The sequence below is a fragment of the Colletotrichum godetiae genome, assembly GCF_030913485.1.
Source record: "Colletotrichum godetiae strain CBS 193.32 chromosome Unknown BDP55scaffold_59, whole genome shotgun sequence".
Taxonomy (NCBI): Eukaryota; Fungi; Ascomycota; class Sordariomycetes; order Glomerellales; family Glomerellaceae; genus Colletotrichum; species Colletotrichum godetiae.
In genome coordinates, this window is record NW_026851307.1 from 24,440 (window position 1) to 37,928 (window position 13,489).

The window sequence follows — 13,489 nt, forward strand, 5'->3', positions numbered from 1 at the left end:
GTACGATGAAATGCCCGAAACCCATGACGAGCACCAGCCACCGACGGAATAGCGCTATGTTGCTCAAAGTAGATCCTTACGGTCAGGCTACATGTCTACTTGCACTGAGAGGTGCCAGCGCTTACAGTTAGTAGGAGAACATGCCAAAAGAGAGGGTCCCCCCTTCCATACACGTTCTTCACAGATCCCAACTTAGGAATTGTAACCCAGCCTTTGGTTCAGAGTCGTCAACATACTAATCTGCAATCTAAGGCAGGTAAGGTGCATTGAATTTTCACGGAATTAGTTTGGGATCGAATGCCGCAGCAAACTCCGGCGACGGAACGGGAGATTAGTGAAGTCTTCTTTTAGTGCTGCTTCTGACAGCAGGTAAATCCGGTAAAAGCATGCTACATACACAGGCACTAAGTACATTAAAACCTGCCTCCGCAGCTGTTTTAGGGCCTTGGGAGAGATTGTTGGTTAGGTCTGTTGGTCGGGCCCTTAGTCTTTGACCCCATGTACTTCGTAAATGGAAAAAGTGAATGTCGTACAAGAACGAGTCTGTAATTGCCGGTCAGCAATTACGCCTCATTTACCACAGTGAAACACGACCTCAGCCCCGATGGTATAGAACTATTAATACAGCCACCATCCCTCGGTCAGTTGGGTGCGCAAACAATCCGCCATCGTTCACAACCTCCACCTTTCAATGGTTTCTTCAATCAAATCTATCAAGGCATTACTAGCCCTTACCGAACCCTCTAATCTTGACGTTCACTTTTCTATCACCACCCCATACGGCCTTGTTCTTGAACTGTCAGGCGACTCCCTTCAAGTTCGCCTGGCGAAGGGGGAGGAGCCACTCTCATTGCCCCCCACCCCTGCGGCAGACGCGGAGCCCCAACTTCCAGTCACTCAGGCCATTTCTGAAACCCTGTCTAAAATAGGGGAGGATGATTCCGTCCATGGGCCGTTAGCAGAGACGTCTCCGCTACAAGTACATCAAGAAGACCCCTTGGAGTCAGAAGACCGACCAAAATCTGAGTTGGATGAACAACCAGAACCTCAACCGGAGTATGGCCCTTCAATACCAGGACATAAGTACTACATTTGGCCGGACTACGGAACTAATTTCATGTGGTACACCTACGGGTGGTCCTGGAACCCAGAAGGCGGCGATAATATCGACGACAACGATTTGGAAGTGTTGGTATTCCTATCACAGGGATTGGTTCGAACCGTGGGTGACGAAGAGGTCAAAATGGATATATATTTAACTTCTGCGTAAGGTGTAAAAGGGAGGTTCCAACCGTAGGTTGGGCAGACCGTGGACCTCATAAGTACGGTCTGTAAGTGGCCCCTGCGCGGGCCCCTTGCCTCGAGGTCGAATTGGACTTCCAATCCGACAGGAAGAGAGATATCCCGGGGCATGGTTCAACGCTTACACAGATTGGTGGGAGCGATACACCAAAGCTTTCATAGCCCAGGGGCATGACCAGGGTCCAGGGTTACGATAATCCACTGTCCGATACCGCCGAGGAAGAAAACGTTTGGAAAGTGGAAGGCGCACTGTTAGCCACATGGCTGGCGCTACAAGAAGGTGTACACGGGGTCGATTATGCGCCGGAGAATGGGGACCGTTACAAGTTCAATTTCAAGCGCGGCGGCATCGAGAAGACTTTGGAAAGCTTCCTTAACTCCCTAGAGTTAAGTCAGAGGCCGTTGCAGGCGCTCGCTGGACCATGAAACATTAATTGACTTGGCCGAGCAATCGCTCAAAATGTAGAACTCTGTCAATCACTAGCATGCGAATTATATCCATTTTCTTTTGCGGAGAATCATATAGACAAAACGAATTCAAACGATTGCCAGGAAAGGCGAACCATTCCCTATCACAGAGTGCAATAAGCCAGTCCAAATACTTCGCTGTATTAGTATTCGTAAAGTAGGCGTAGGCTATGGTTGAATATCATAGTCTACACTAAGGATTTGTACCTACAAGTAGGCGCGACAGTGAGAGGCTCCATATTCTGGATTGTACTGCGGAGTATCTCCTCAACTCTAGAAATCTAGAAACCAGCAGAGGAGATGATCTGTCCTACAGTTGTAGATAGGGAACTTGAGACACAGTCGATGTCTTGATAGCACTATCTTTCAAGGTGACTGAGGCTCTTAGAGGTAGTATGATGGGCTGTAGTCTGTACGCCTGCTCGATAACTACTACCTATGGCGTCAGCGGCACTAGAGGGCTGGTGTCTTCGAACTCATCACCATATATGCAGATTTGCAGAATACCTACCTATCTGAATTTGCGCTGAGCATCACTCCGCTAATTCAGGAGCTTTTGAATGTCTATTAAGACTCGTCTTCCCCGCCCGCCTTTAAACCCTCAAACACAAACCATTTTCCGGTGTTAGTGTCGTTGGTCAAGTTGGTCTGCTTCGTAACTCCGCCCTTCAGATTCCCAAATTCCACGCTACCTCCACCCACAGGGCGCCGGAGCCTGTTCTCCCCGGCAAGGACTGTGAAATTTGCCAGCGCAATTTCGAGACCATTTCTTGTGGTATATGTGGGCAGACCAAAGAAGGTGGCGTGAACTGCATCGTAGTCGATGGTCAACTCAAAGTAGCCGCGGTAGTAGTACTCTTGCCACTGCAGCTCTGGATTCGCAGCTGTCATCCAAGCGCTTATATTAAGTGCTTTCTCTTGCGTGATGTTCTGGCCTGCTGAGGAGGGTGAGGTGACGGCTGAGCCCGCGAACTCAACCCCGATGGAGCCGGCCCCGGTCTCTGAATTGTAGTCTTTTTCGCCAAGCCAGACAAGGTCACTGACCCATGATGCGTGGCTGTCGCCGGCCAAAAACACTGTGTTATCAATTCTATTATCGTAGAGAGTCTTGAGCGTTCGGTTTCGGTTGGCAGTATAACCGTCCCACTGGTCGTAGTTAAACGGATTCTTGGGTCCGTTGGAGATGCTCTGGTTCATCTTGCTGAAGACGACCTGGTTGCCGACGATACGCCACCGCGTTGTCGAGGCTGATTCCTTGAGTTGACGGTAGAACCAATTCTCCTGGCGGGAGCCCATCAGCGAACGACTCGTGTCGTCACTAATGGTATGGACGTAACCTGTGTTCCAGTATAGATCGGTGATAGAGCGGTCGTAGTTGCGGGTATCGAGCATGATGAGGTTGAAAAGGTCACCGAACTGGAAGCTTCGCCAGATGCGCAGATTGTCGTCCATGTCGACCTGGCGGAGGGGCACTTGCAGTTGGAACACGGAATATCAGTATTGAAGACTCTCAGACTCTGTGGTGCTTGGCAGTTGAACTCACTCCACTCAAAGTATGCACGCACGGCATTCATCTTGCGCGCCTCAACGGATATGCCGTCATCTTTGATGAAGGACTGTTCGGTATTGTTCATTGCTGCAGAGCCGTCTCGGTAAGGGTTGTCCATCACCTCGTGATCATCCCAGACGGTAATCCAGGGAAACTTTTGGTGGCTAGCAAGAAGGTCAGGGTCGCTGCGGTACTGGGCAAGACGTCTTCGGTAGTCGTAGAGCCTAAAAACCTCGAATCAGTTTCGGATATTCAGTAGATAGGCTGAGATTTTACGTACGTGTGACATGATCGGTTGGGCTCGGGGATGCGGCCGATGGAGTCTCCCCATCCTAAGCCGCCGACGGGATACTCGCCATTTCCATACTCATAGATGTAGTCGCCGAGGTGAACGATATAGTCCACTGAATCTTTCCGCATGGGATTCCCATAGGCGTTAAAGAATCCGAATGCTAATGGACACACATCAGCTTTGATGGTCTCACGGTATTCCTGTTACGCGGGGGTTACTTAGTGGCTTACGGTAGTTGGCACAACTATAAACAGCTAGCTTGATTGCGCGTTTGACTTTGGTGCCCGATTCTGGCAATGTTTGAGTTCTGCCAATGGGGGATTTGATATCGGAATTGCAGACGTTGAATTGGTAATCTGCATTGCGTTAGGGAACATCTTCTGGCATAAGTATGGTCTTGAACCTACAGTAAACTGTGAATGGCTTGAGAGCTTTCGCCTCTACCTGTGGAGGAGTAAGCGAGTGAGTTGAGATTTTGCGTGTCTTCATGATCGATAAGTATTGACTAACCTTGACGGTGAAGTCAACATCCGAACTCGTATAAGCCGTCCCCGACTTAAACGGTTGCCCGTCCATGGATGCGGACCTCCCGATCTTCCAGTCGACGCAGATTGGTGACTTGCTCGCCTTGACAAAGACATCGTTGTCGTGAGCGTACATTGGAGCTGTGCCCTCAACGGTCACGTTAGTACGGTCATTGTCCATGGTTGGCGCAACACGAGCCCAGAGAATGACGCTGTCGTCATACGGGTCGCCTGACGCTACACCGTGTGTGAATTTCAGCTGCTCCGGAGCCCATGGTGAGCTACCCTCAGACCGGCTAGCTACTTTGCGAATAGAGATCCCGAGGAATGGGTGGTGGAATGAGGGAGAACCGTAATTAAGGTTGCCCGCATATGTAGCGGTAGCTACAGCGGCCACACTGCCTGTGTAAATAGCCTTGAGAAAGTGCATCTCATAGGTAAAACGAGTGATTAGAAGCAGAGCCAGAATTAAAGGGCTCAACTCTGTAGAACAAAAAATTACCGAGTAGCTTGGGATTCAGTGCAGCACGAAAGTGCCAATAACCTGAGGCTCACTTGTCTATCTCCTCTTCATAGCAAGAATTGAAACCAATATTATAAGTATAAATGGTGCACGGATCCAAGCGCTTTGTCGGTATTCCACCGGAAGGGTGGGGAGCATAGTTAGTATCTAAATAGGTAGCCGGAAGTCAATTGTAATATATGAACCTTAATACCCAAATTCCAAGCGGCGAAGTCGGGCTGTTTGTGATGCCGAATGGTGCTCCTAGGGCTCAAAAGCGAATCAGGAGTTGGCGGACTTGACTTAGGGCGAGATGACAGGTATATGAAAACCGGGAAAAGACAGTAAGCAGTAGATTAGAGGCTATTATCTTCATTTCAAGCGTGAGGTAAGATACGGTGAAAAAGCTTAAAAAATTGGCCAAATATTTATTGACCGATCTTGGTGTTCTAAGCCTTCATGAATGCTCTATGCTGTACCACTCCGTTGCAAAGGAAACAATGGCCTCGGGGCGTTAATATCTTTGTTCTTTTCTGTTGATTAACTCAGAATACTTATACCTCGAAGGCAGACTCTCCGAGTTGATGCGTTGTTGAACACCAGCTCTTTGATAAGCGTCGTCCAGACTTGTTGAGTTTTCTCAAATTCTTTTGATCGAAGTAACCTGCTCTAAGCAGCGTACCGAGATAACCGAGTCATTTGAGCTTGATCATTATTAACAAAGCTGCTGGACCTGAGCGGAGACGGTACCTGTTGGCAACATATCCTGGAATCCGATATTCCGAAGTTCTACCCTTAGAAGCTGTACCTGGTTCTACCGGGAGAGGCTGTCCTTGCTCTCGGCGTCGCCGAGAGCCCCAGTCGGGAAGAGTTAGACTGTCGTCTTCGATTTCTCATTTCACCGTTGGCCATGAAAATAGCCTAAGTGAACAAGTTGGCCTTCCCGAACTTCATCAAATGTGTAAGCCGACGAGGCTTCGGCCATGAGTCCATAAATACCCCTGAATCCGTTTTGGACTCTACACGCCCTTAGAGCGAACATCTAAATCCCAAGTTTCCGTATTGGACTCAGTTAAGGCTTGCCAACCTTCGGGGTCGTTATCGGTGCGACTCCAAATCGCGAATATCGGATTTGCTCTGCATGACTTAGGCTCAAGATGAGTGTTATGGCCTCGAATAGCGATGCTGGGATGTCAATCCCCCAGCGCCGGTTGTTAGTTGTTGCACACAACAGCATCACGATCCTTCCTTTTCTTTGTATCAACTTCCTCATATTCATGCGAAGCAGGTTTACTCTTCTAGACATCATCATTCTGCTTTGCGGGACCATCTGCATCCCTTGGCCTATTGTCAGCTTCTGGAGCTCTGCAATTGGCCTTCGTGTTATCCTGTACGGCAACGCGGAGCAGCCTGTTTACCCCTATTTTCGACCTCGGGGATGTCTGCCGGAGCTCGCGTCTACAACAGCGCTTGCTATCTTCATGCGCAACGAAACCCCAATTCCAGTATTCAACCGGCTTTGCGCCATGCATGAGAGCCTTCAGTAGACTAGTTGCCTGAAGCACTTTCGCTTTGTCTTACTCAGCGACACCGATCACTTGGACGTGGCGCATACTGAACAAGAAGCCCTCGCCCAGCATGCCGTGTATCTGAGCAAGGGCATGGCTAAAACTCCTATGTATCGCCGCCGCGATAGAAACACCCGTTACAAGGCTGGTAGTCTCAAAGACTACCTCGACAACCAATCCAAAGGAGACAACTTCTTCGTCACTCTGAATTCAGATAGCGCCATGAGCGGCGATAGGCTCTGCCGTCTGATATCTAGCATGGAAAGAGACCCTCATATAGGCTTGTTGCAGACCATAGTCATCGGAATGCCCGCAGTCAGCGCTTTCACACGGCTCTACCAGTTCGGCCTGCGTCATGGAGTGCGGACCTACAACATGGGATTCAGCTGGTGGGCTCACGACTGGGCCCTGTACTGGGGCCACAACGCTATCATTCGCACCAAGGCCTTCCACGAGCATTGCATGGTCCCAAGCTCCCCGGCAAACCGCCGCTGGGTGGTTATATCCCAAGTCACGATCTGCTGGAAGCAATGTTCATGCGTCGAGGCGGCTACGAGGTCCGGGTGCTCCCTATCGAGACGGAAAGCTACGAGACTAATCCGCCTACCTTTCTCGACTTCCTATGTCGCGAGCTCCGCTGGTGCCTGGGGACAATGCAGTACTGGTTTATGCTGAGCGAACCTGGCATCCACCCCATCAGCCGCTTTGAGGTGTATCAGACCTTGACCACGTATATCGGTCAAGCTTGCTGTGTTTTGATGAGATTGGCATGCGTCGCGAAGGAGGTCATGGGAGAACCAAGGATTGTTCAAATGAGCCTCGTATTTGGCTGGACTCTACACCTTGTTCTCGCTGCCTTCGGCATGTTCCCCAAACTCGCCGGCGTCTTTGAAGTGGTTATAACGTCTTCCAGGTGCTACGGTGGTAGTTTCCGCTGCATCCTATCAACTCTGATGGAGTTGTTCCTGATGACGCTCATCACCCCGATCACGGCTATGGTCGTTGCGGTGTTCTTGGGCGGCCTGCTTAGAGGCAAGTCTATTACATGGGACGGGCAAAACCGCGATCGGCTTGGTCTCAGCTGGCGCGATAGCTTCCGTGTTTTGTGGCCGCAGACCATTCTTGGCTTTGGAATCTTGCTCGCTGTTCAAGGCACTGCCACGCTTGCATGGGCTATTCCGTCAGCCGTTGGCCTCTTGCTTGCGGTACCCATCGCTGTAATCACGACGTCGTCCCATTTCGGGAATATGGTCACTTCTATGCGCCTATTTGAGATTCCTGGAGAGACTCAGCTCCCGCCCTTGTTGTCTAAGTTGCTTCCAACAGAGGTTGAAATGAAGAAGTTGAGTTGAGGTAGACAGCTGACCTTGGGGACGCAACTGCTTCGATTATTGATACAAGTGCGATAGAGACTTTTTTCAGGAAGTCTCTTTATACTCCATCTTATCGCGGATGAAAAACTACACCCGGTAGTTAAGGGGAGATGTCGGCCACTCAATGGGGTGAGGCATTTGGGCGTTGGTTCAAGTTAGTCTCAATCAGATCACCAAGTATTTGTAGTTTAGTAGAAACATTTGATTATTCATTCATTTCTTCAATCATATATGCTCAAGCAAAAAACGTAATTCTGCATCCCTTTTGCACAACAATGGTATCATCCAAACCCAAACCGCCGACCGCTTCATAAACCTTTACTCCTTTTTAAACATGCTTTGCCCCATCCTCAATGCCCTTGGAAGGGCCAAGGACTCTCTCCTCGTCGTAGTCCTGGCTACTACCAGCGTCATACGCGACGCGAATGTCATCAATCTCCTCTCCAACTTCCATCCACTTGTCGCTAGTAGCAGGGATAGGAGAGATCTTGCAGAGACCCCAGTACACGCCACCAGAGACGAGAAACCCAGCGAAGAAGTTGAGGTTGTAGATGTATGTCGCGCCGATAGGGACATCAACACCAATCGCACCGACGAATCCAACAACGTTGGGCAAGATTCCGGCGATGTAGGCGGCATACCCGCGCCAGTGGAAGCCGTAGGTAAAGTAATACGGACCAGTCTTACGCGCATCGTACAGCTCTCTGATCTCAAGGTACCCTTTTCTGACGACGTAGTAGTCAGAGCACATGACGCCTGCGATGGAGCTCAGGAAGACGCTGTATGCCGAGAGGTACGTAGTGAACTTATTGGAGTCCGTGAGCAGGGTGTACGGGCACATGGCCAGACCGACGGCAGCGCAGATGTATCCACCGCGACGGATGCTCAAGTACCGGGGCAGCAGAGCGGTCATATCGGTACCTGCGGAAACGGAGTTGGCGGCGATGTTGGTACCGAGTTGAGCCAGTGCAAACGCGAACGCAATGACGAACACGCCAAACCGCTGAGCGGAACCGCCGTCATCGATGAATCTCTCGAGGAGCTTGAGAGGGTCCCAAATCTCCTCGCCATAGATGACTGCCGAGGAGGAAGAAACCATGATACCGATGAACGAAGTGAAGGCGAAGCCGATAGGAATCGTGAAAAGCTGGGACCAGAGAGCATCGTTGGGCTTCTTAGAGAAACGAGAAAAATCGGGGTCGTTGACAATAAGGGTCGCAAAGTTGGCGATGGATGACATGACGCCCTTGACAAATTCCCAAGCCAAATCGCTGCCGTGAAGCTTCGCGGGTTGACGAACGATGGGACCAATACCGCCGGCGCGGACAATGGCCCAGATCATGAAGGCGATTCCAGCGCACGGGACGATGTACGACTTGACCGTGAACAAGTGTCGGATCTTGTGGACGGGGAACCAGATGGCGGGCAACGAAAGCACCCAGAAGAGGAAGAACGAGACCCAGTCCGCGGTGGTTGTGCCAGAGGATGCAGAGAATGTGTTTGGAATCGTTTCTCGGTCCTGTTTTGAATTAGATTGTAAGTCTCTCAGGCATCCTGAAGACATTTCCACTTACCCAAGACTTCCAGATGGAACGGATCATGAGGTAGATGCAGTGACCACCAATGTAGGCTTGGACACCGTACCAAACACAAGCTGGGAATCGGTCAGTCAAATTCATTGTTGCGACGAGGTCAGCGGGCTTACCCATGGCGGCACGGTTGAAAACAGGCCACAAACTTCCCCATATTCCGAAGGACGATCTGTTGACGACGGGGAAACCAATGTGGTACACTGCACCGATGCGACCAGTTGCACAGATGAAGCATCCAGCAATAGCGTAGCCGATCCAGACGCAGAGCCAAGACTGCCACCAAGAAAGACCCCCCACGATCATCGAGGACGAAATCATCCATGTGTTGACGTTAAAGGAGTCAGCGACCCAGAAGGCGACGAAGTTCCAAGGTCCCCATTGCCGTCTCTCAGGCTCGACTCTGTCTTGAGGTCAGTCACCACGCTCCAAGAGGCGTCGTGTGCACTTTGTGCAGCAGTCACTCACGGTTTCAGATCATAGTTCGTCAGCTGTAGGTTGAGAGTGTTAGAATCATTCCGGGTGCTTCGAGAAGTTCTGAGCTGGCATATCTTACCATCAGCTGAGCGCTGGTCAGCCCCGGCTCTGATTTGACGGCGATCTTGTTCGCCAAGTAACCCAGCCTCGAGCTATGAGCCTTTTCCGGCCGAGCGGTGGTAGTTGCGGTATCCATATCCATTTTGGCGAATGTCTCTGGCGACAAGAACTTTGGCAAGGCGTGGCGAGAGGTAAAGTTCCGGACTATCGTGATGACTTTCGGATGATTTCGATTCGGCGAGCCGGCAAAACACCAGTACACGGACCGGCCCACGTTGCGATGACGATATGCACGTGAGGACACGAGGAACCGAAAGACTGGGCTGCAGGGTGACACGGGTCGTGATCTGCAGGATGGCACCCCAAAGTAGTGGCGATACCAAGGCAGTCAGGCAGTTAAGTCTGGTCGTTGGTTGAGGGGTGGGAAACTCCAGCTGATCTCTCTCAGACGAAGGAGTGAGGCCGAGATGATGGAGGAGATGTCGACTGATATTTATTCACAGGCTGGGCCGGTGTCGCTCTGGATATGGAGAGGCTGATAAAAGACCTCGTCAGTTCCACGAAAACGAGTCGGCGGTACCTTGGTGTCAGCGATTATCGACTGATGGACCCGGAAATCGCTGCGACAAACCCCCACATGGGACAAGCGTGACAAGCTCTTCAAGGTCGTCGCCTCCATCTTTCCATCCCGCTGGCGCTGGGCAATGGAGAAGCAGACGATTGGGGAAGAGGAATGCGGACGGGGGTGACAAACCCAAGAACGCAAGACAAGACCACGCTACGAACCGCTTTCAGACAAGGGTGCTGCCGGTCTCGCCGTGATTGCAGCAAATTGAAATGCTCCCAAGTCGACAACGACGTCAAATCTGATCGAGTAACAGGACGAAGCCCTGGCACCGGAAACCGTAAAATCTCTGGTCCTCTGGACGCATTCCGCGGATGTCATTGGTTCGTCCCAGAGGAGAAAATGTTCTTATCAGGGGCGTTGGAGGTGGCACCGCGTTAGTACGGCGACAAGGAACGGCTCCCGCTCGACAGCCACGCACCATGATGCCTGTCCGGCATGGGACGGTGCGGCTATGTATGATAAGTTAGCTCCTCTAACAGGGGTAGCTTATCATAGATGGCGCCCAAACCCCGCATGTTATCCATTACTCGATCTCATCGAGTCAACCACCAAAATGTGCGACTCGCGGCATGATATCGATTGCCTCACCTAGCCTCAAGATACCCGACAACCAACTTGATGAACTAGAGAATTTTTATTCATGTCACCTGGCTCGTCTCACTTTAGACTCTCTTTTCCCTGTCTTTTTCACTTGCAAAGTGCCATAGTATCAGACCAAGGTTACGAGGTCGGCACACTGCAAGACCTGGAGGGAAAGGGAGAAGACTCTTTCCACACTGAACACGAGATTAACGCCAAGGTCAATTACATGCTCGTGAACAAGAATTCCTATATAATATTCGATCATGGACGTTCAGTTGCCTTCTACCAGCCATCGTTGTCTGTTTGTCTGGACTTTGAACAGGTGGCGTGCTAATTAGCATTCCATTTCTTCGGTACCTGGGGCTCGGAACCATTTCCAGCCCAAACTTTTGCCCTGCAGCCACCATAACATCTTGGCTGGATCGTCTCCTGATAAGATGATGGCTGGAAAGCCTGGAATATCCGCACCAGACCCAGTCCAAGATAAGGACTCGGAGAAGGGAACCCTTGGTCCCACTCGCTTCACATGGCTGGGGGATCTTTCCCCCCGTTCGATCGACACACCAACTCGTTTCCACTTATCTCCAGACATTCCCAAGCTTCCCCAATCTCTTCCAAACGGCAGAAGCGACAGCAGACGCACTCAAGACATCTCCCTATCTAGAGCCAGGGCGAGTCCAAGTAGGGTGCTGCTCAACCCCTAGGTGCCGGTCTTGGTTGCTAAATGTGAAATGTTTAGGCGCTGATTCCCGTATGTCGCTAGCGAACCATGATAAGATGGTGGCCGGCGGCGCAGAAAGCTGAACTTTTCACACAGAAATTCAGCGGCAGCTACGATCGCAGAATTTGATTTGTCGCATCGGAATGCACAGAGTCGCTGCTGAGATGGTACTTTCTCTGCTGTTCTCAAACGGAATCTTACTCGATGTAGAGAGGCAATTCCTCGCATGTGATGTTGAAAGAGAGGCCTCAGGACCGGGTGGCGCGATGCGTTGCGAGCCGTCGGAAAGAATTTTGCATGGTTCACCCTAACAAAATATTGACGGGCGACCGCGCCGCCGGCCACAGCAAAGTTTCGGCTACGGAAATGACATCTTCAGCGCCACTATCTACCTCGTGGCTGAGCTAGTGCAAGGCAAGTTAAAGTTCTCGATTTATCTCAATAGCAACACCCACGTTCTGCATGTTTTCTGGATCAACTAAACGCCTGGTCATGTCAATTTGGTCGATAGACCAAACCTTGAGGATAGCTTTAGTGCTGAGTATTTTGATTATATGCTACGTGAAGCGGCGTTGAGCATTTAGGTTACGGGTAGTCCACGTACTGCCAGGCCGCCTTCCCAACCCTCTTAGTATGTATTATGCCTCATGATAAACTGGCCTGAAGTCATGGACCTATTTGTTAATACCTACCACGATGCAGTGGCTACTTGACCTTACAAATTGCAACTCTTCATCAGGGAAGTATCATCTTGTTACTGAAGTAAACAGCTTGCCGCGGCCCCCAAGTCCTCTGGGCCGTGTTCTCAGCCTTAATCGTCTCACGAGTTCTTCTATTATGCCGCCCCCTTTGGCTTTGGAGATCAAATCTCATCACCAGCACGAACGCTGACTGTCAGTTAAAGCTAAAGGTACCTGGAGAAATTAGTGACGAATAATTGCTCGAAATCGCATTATTGCCAATGATTGGTGATATACTTGCAACAGTCTGTAAAGTTGATTGCGATCCACTTTAAGCTATGTCAACTGATAATACCCAAAGACAACTATTCGACAAGACATAGGTGTAACGATAAGAAGTCCGTATGAGAAGTAGAAGAATATCAAGCGTAGCTACCTGTGTAAATCTTGCTGTGTCTGTGCCTCAGTAGAAGAGAAAAACAAAACACACGACGTCAATTGGACACCTACTAGCTATCTTTGAGCAACTCGGCCGAGATTTCGAAACACGAAGACACCAGAGAGAAAGTCTTTCAGATCAAGCAAAAAAGGTATCAAGAGTGAGCCTTCAGAACCTGACTTCACACGTGCAGTTATATAGCACTACTTGCAGGTTTCAAGCTCATCCACCAAAGACACACTCTAAGAACGTCATAAATGCGGTCATTGGCGTTGAACCAATGTCGGGTCTTAGTTCTAACATAATGCCATGGCTTTCAGGCTTTGCCTAGCTAGTATCCAAAAGCGACTGGTGTTAACTCATATTTCAAATTCTCGCGACTAACCAGCTGCTTTATTAAGAGGTGCAATATAACACATATGACCGTAGGATTCCTCCGCGTAAAATGCAGTATGTATGTCCAATCGGGAGAAAACAAGGGCTGGATCAAATGAGCGTCTCGGGGATTCGAGCTGCCCTCATTTCCCATACAATGTATGGACACGTATGGCAATGAGAATTTGGGATGGGACATTCCCAAAGCAGAAGGTGACGCTACGGAGGGATGCTGAAGAAAGAAGAGTCGGTAAACCAGAGTCAGGCCCTGCGAGCCCAAACTCCACGTCAGTCTTGTTCTTTGATTCGAGGCAAACAACATGGATATGTTGTGGCGGCTGCCTGGGAAGCCACACCTAC

General features: G+C 50.3%; 5 protein-coding genes across 5 annotated transcripts; 3 read left to right on the forward strand and 2 right to left on the reverse strand.

Moving 5' to 3' along the window:
* Positions 1-626: 626 nt before the first annotated feature.
* BDP55DRAFT_679251 (uncharacterized protein) lies at positions 627-1,276 on the forward strand. The gene has a single exon (XM_060576036.1). The coding sequence runs from the start codon at positions 692-694 to the stop codon at positions 1,268-1,270; it is 579 nt and encodes a 192-aa protein (XP_060424278.1). The 5' UTR covers positions 627-691; the 3' UTR covers positions 1,271-1,276.
* A 52-nt stretch (positions 1,277-1,328) lies between these two features.
* On the forward strand, positions 1,329-1,844 carry BDP55DRAFT_679252 (uncharacterized protein). Its single transcript, XM_060576037.1, has one exon. The coding sequence runs from the start codon at positions 1,474-1,476 to the stop codon at positions 1,726-1,728; it is 255 nt and encodes an 84-aa protein (XP_060424279.1). The 5' UTR covers positions 1,329-1,473; the 3' UTR covers positions 1,729-1,844.
* A 493-nt stretch (positions 1,845-2,337) lies between these two features.
* On the reverse strand, positions 2,338-4,565 carry BDP55DRAFT_562669 (PhoD-like phosphatase; the record flags this gene model as incomplete). The annotated part of the gene is made up of 6 exons (XM_060570175.1): positions 2,338-3,242; positions 3,314-3,543; positions 3,600-3,771; positions 3,842-3,967; positions 4,019-4,055; positions 4,122-4,565. The coding sequence occupies 6 exons, from the start codon at positions 4,563-4,565 to the stop codon at positions 2,338-2,340; spliced, it is 1,914 nt and encodes a 637-aa protein (XP_060424280.1).
* A 1,262-nt stretch (positions 4,566-5,827) lies between these two features.
* On the forward strand, positions 5,828-7,557 carry BDP55DRAFT_697550 (putative glycosyltransferase; the record flags this gene model as incomplete). The annotated part of the gene is made up of 4 exons (XM_060577694.1): positions 5,828-5,850; positions 5,923-6,142; positions 6,185-6,670; positions 6,763-7,557. The coding sequence occupies 4 exons, from the start codon at positions 5,828-5,830 to the stop codon at positions 7,555-7,557; spliced, it is 1,524 nt and encodes a 507-aa protein (XP_060424281.1).
* A 349-nt stretch (positions 7,558-7,906) lies between these two features.
* Positions 7,907-9,846, reverse strand: BDP55DRAFT_733156 (permease for cytosine/purines, uracil, thiamine, allantoin-domain-containing protein; the record flags this gene model as incomplete). The annotated part of the gene is made up of 5 exons (XM_060580043.1): positions 7,907-9,097; positions 9,153-9,232; positions 9,284-9,570; positions 9,636-9,658; positions 9,724-9,846. The coding sequence occupies 5 exons, from the start codon at positions 9,844-9,846 to the stop codon at positions 7,907-7,909; spliced, it is 1,704 nt and encodes a 567-aa protein (XP_060424282.1).
* Between the last annotated feature and the right edge of the window lie 3,643 nt (positions 9,847-13,489).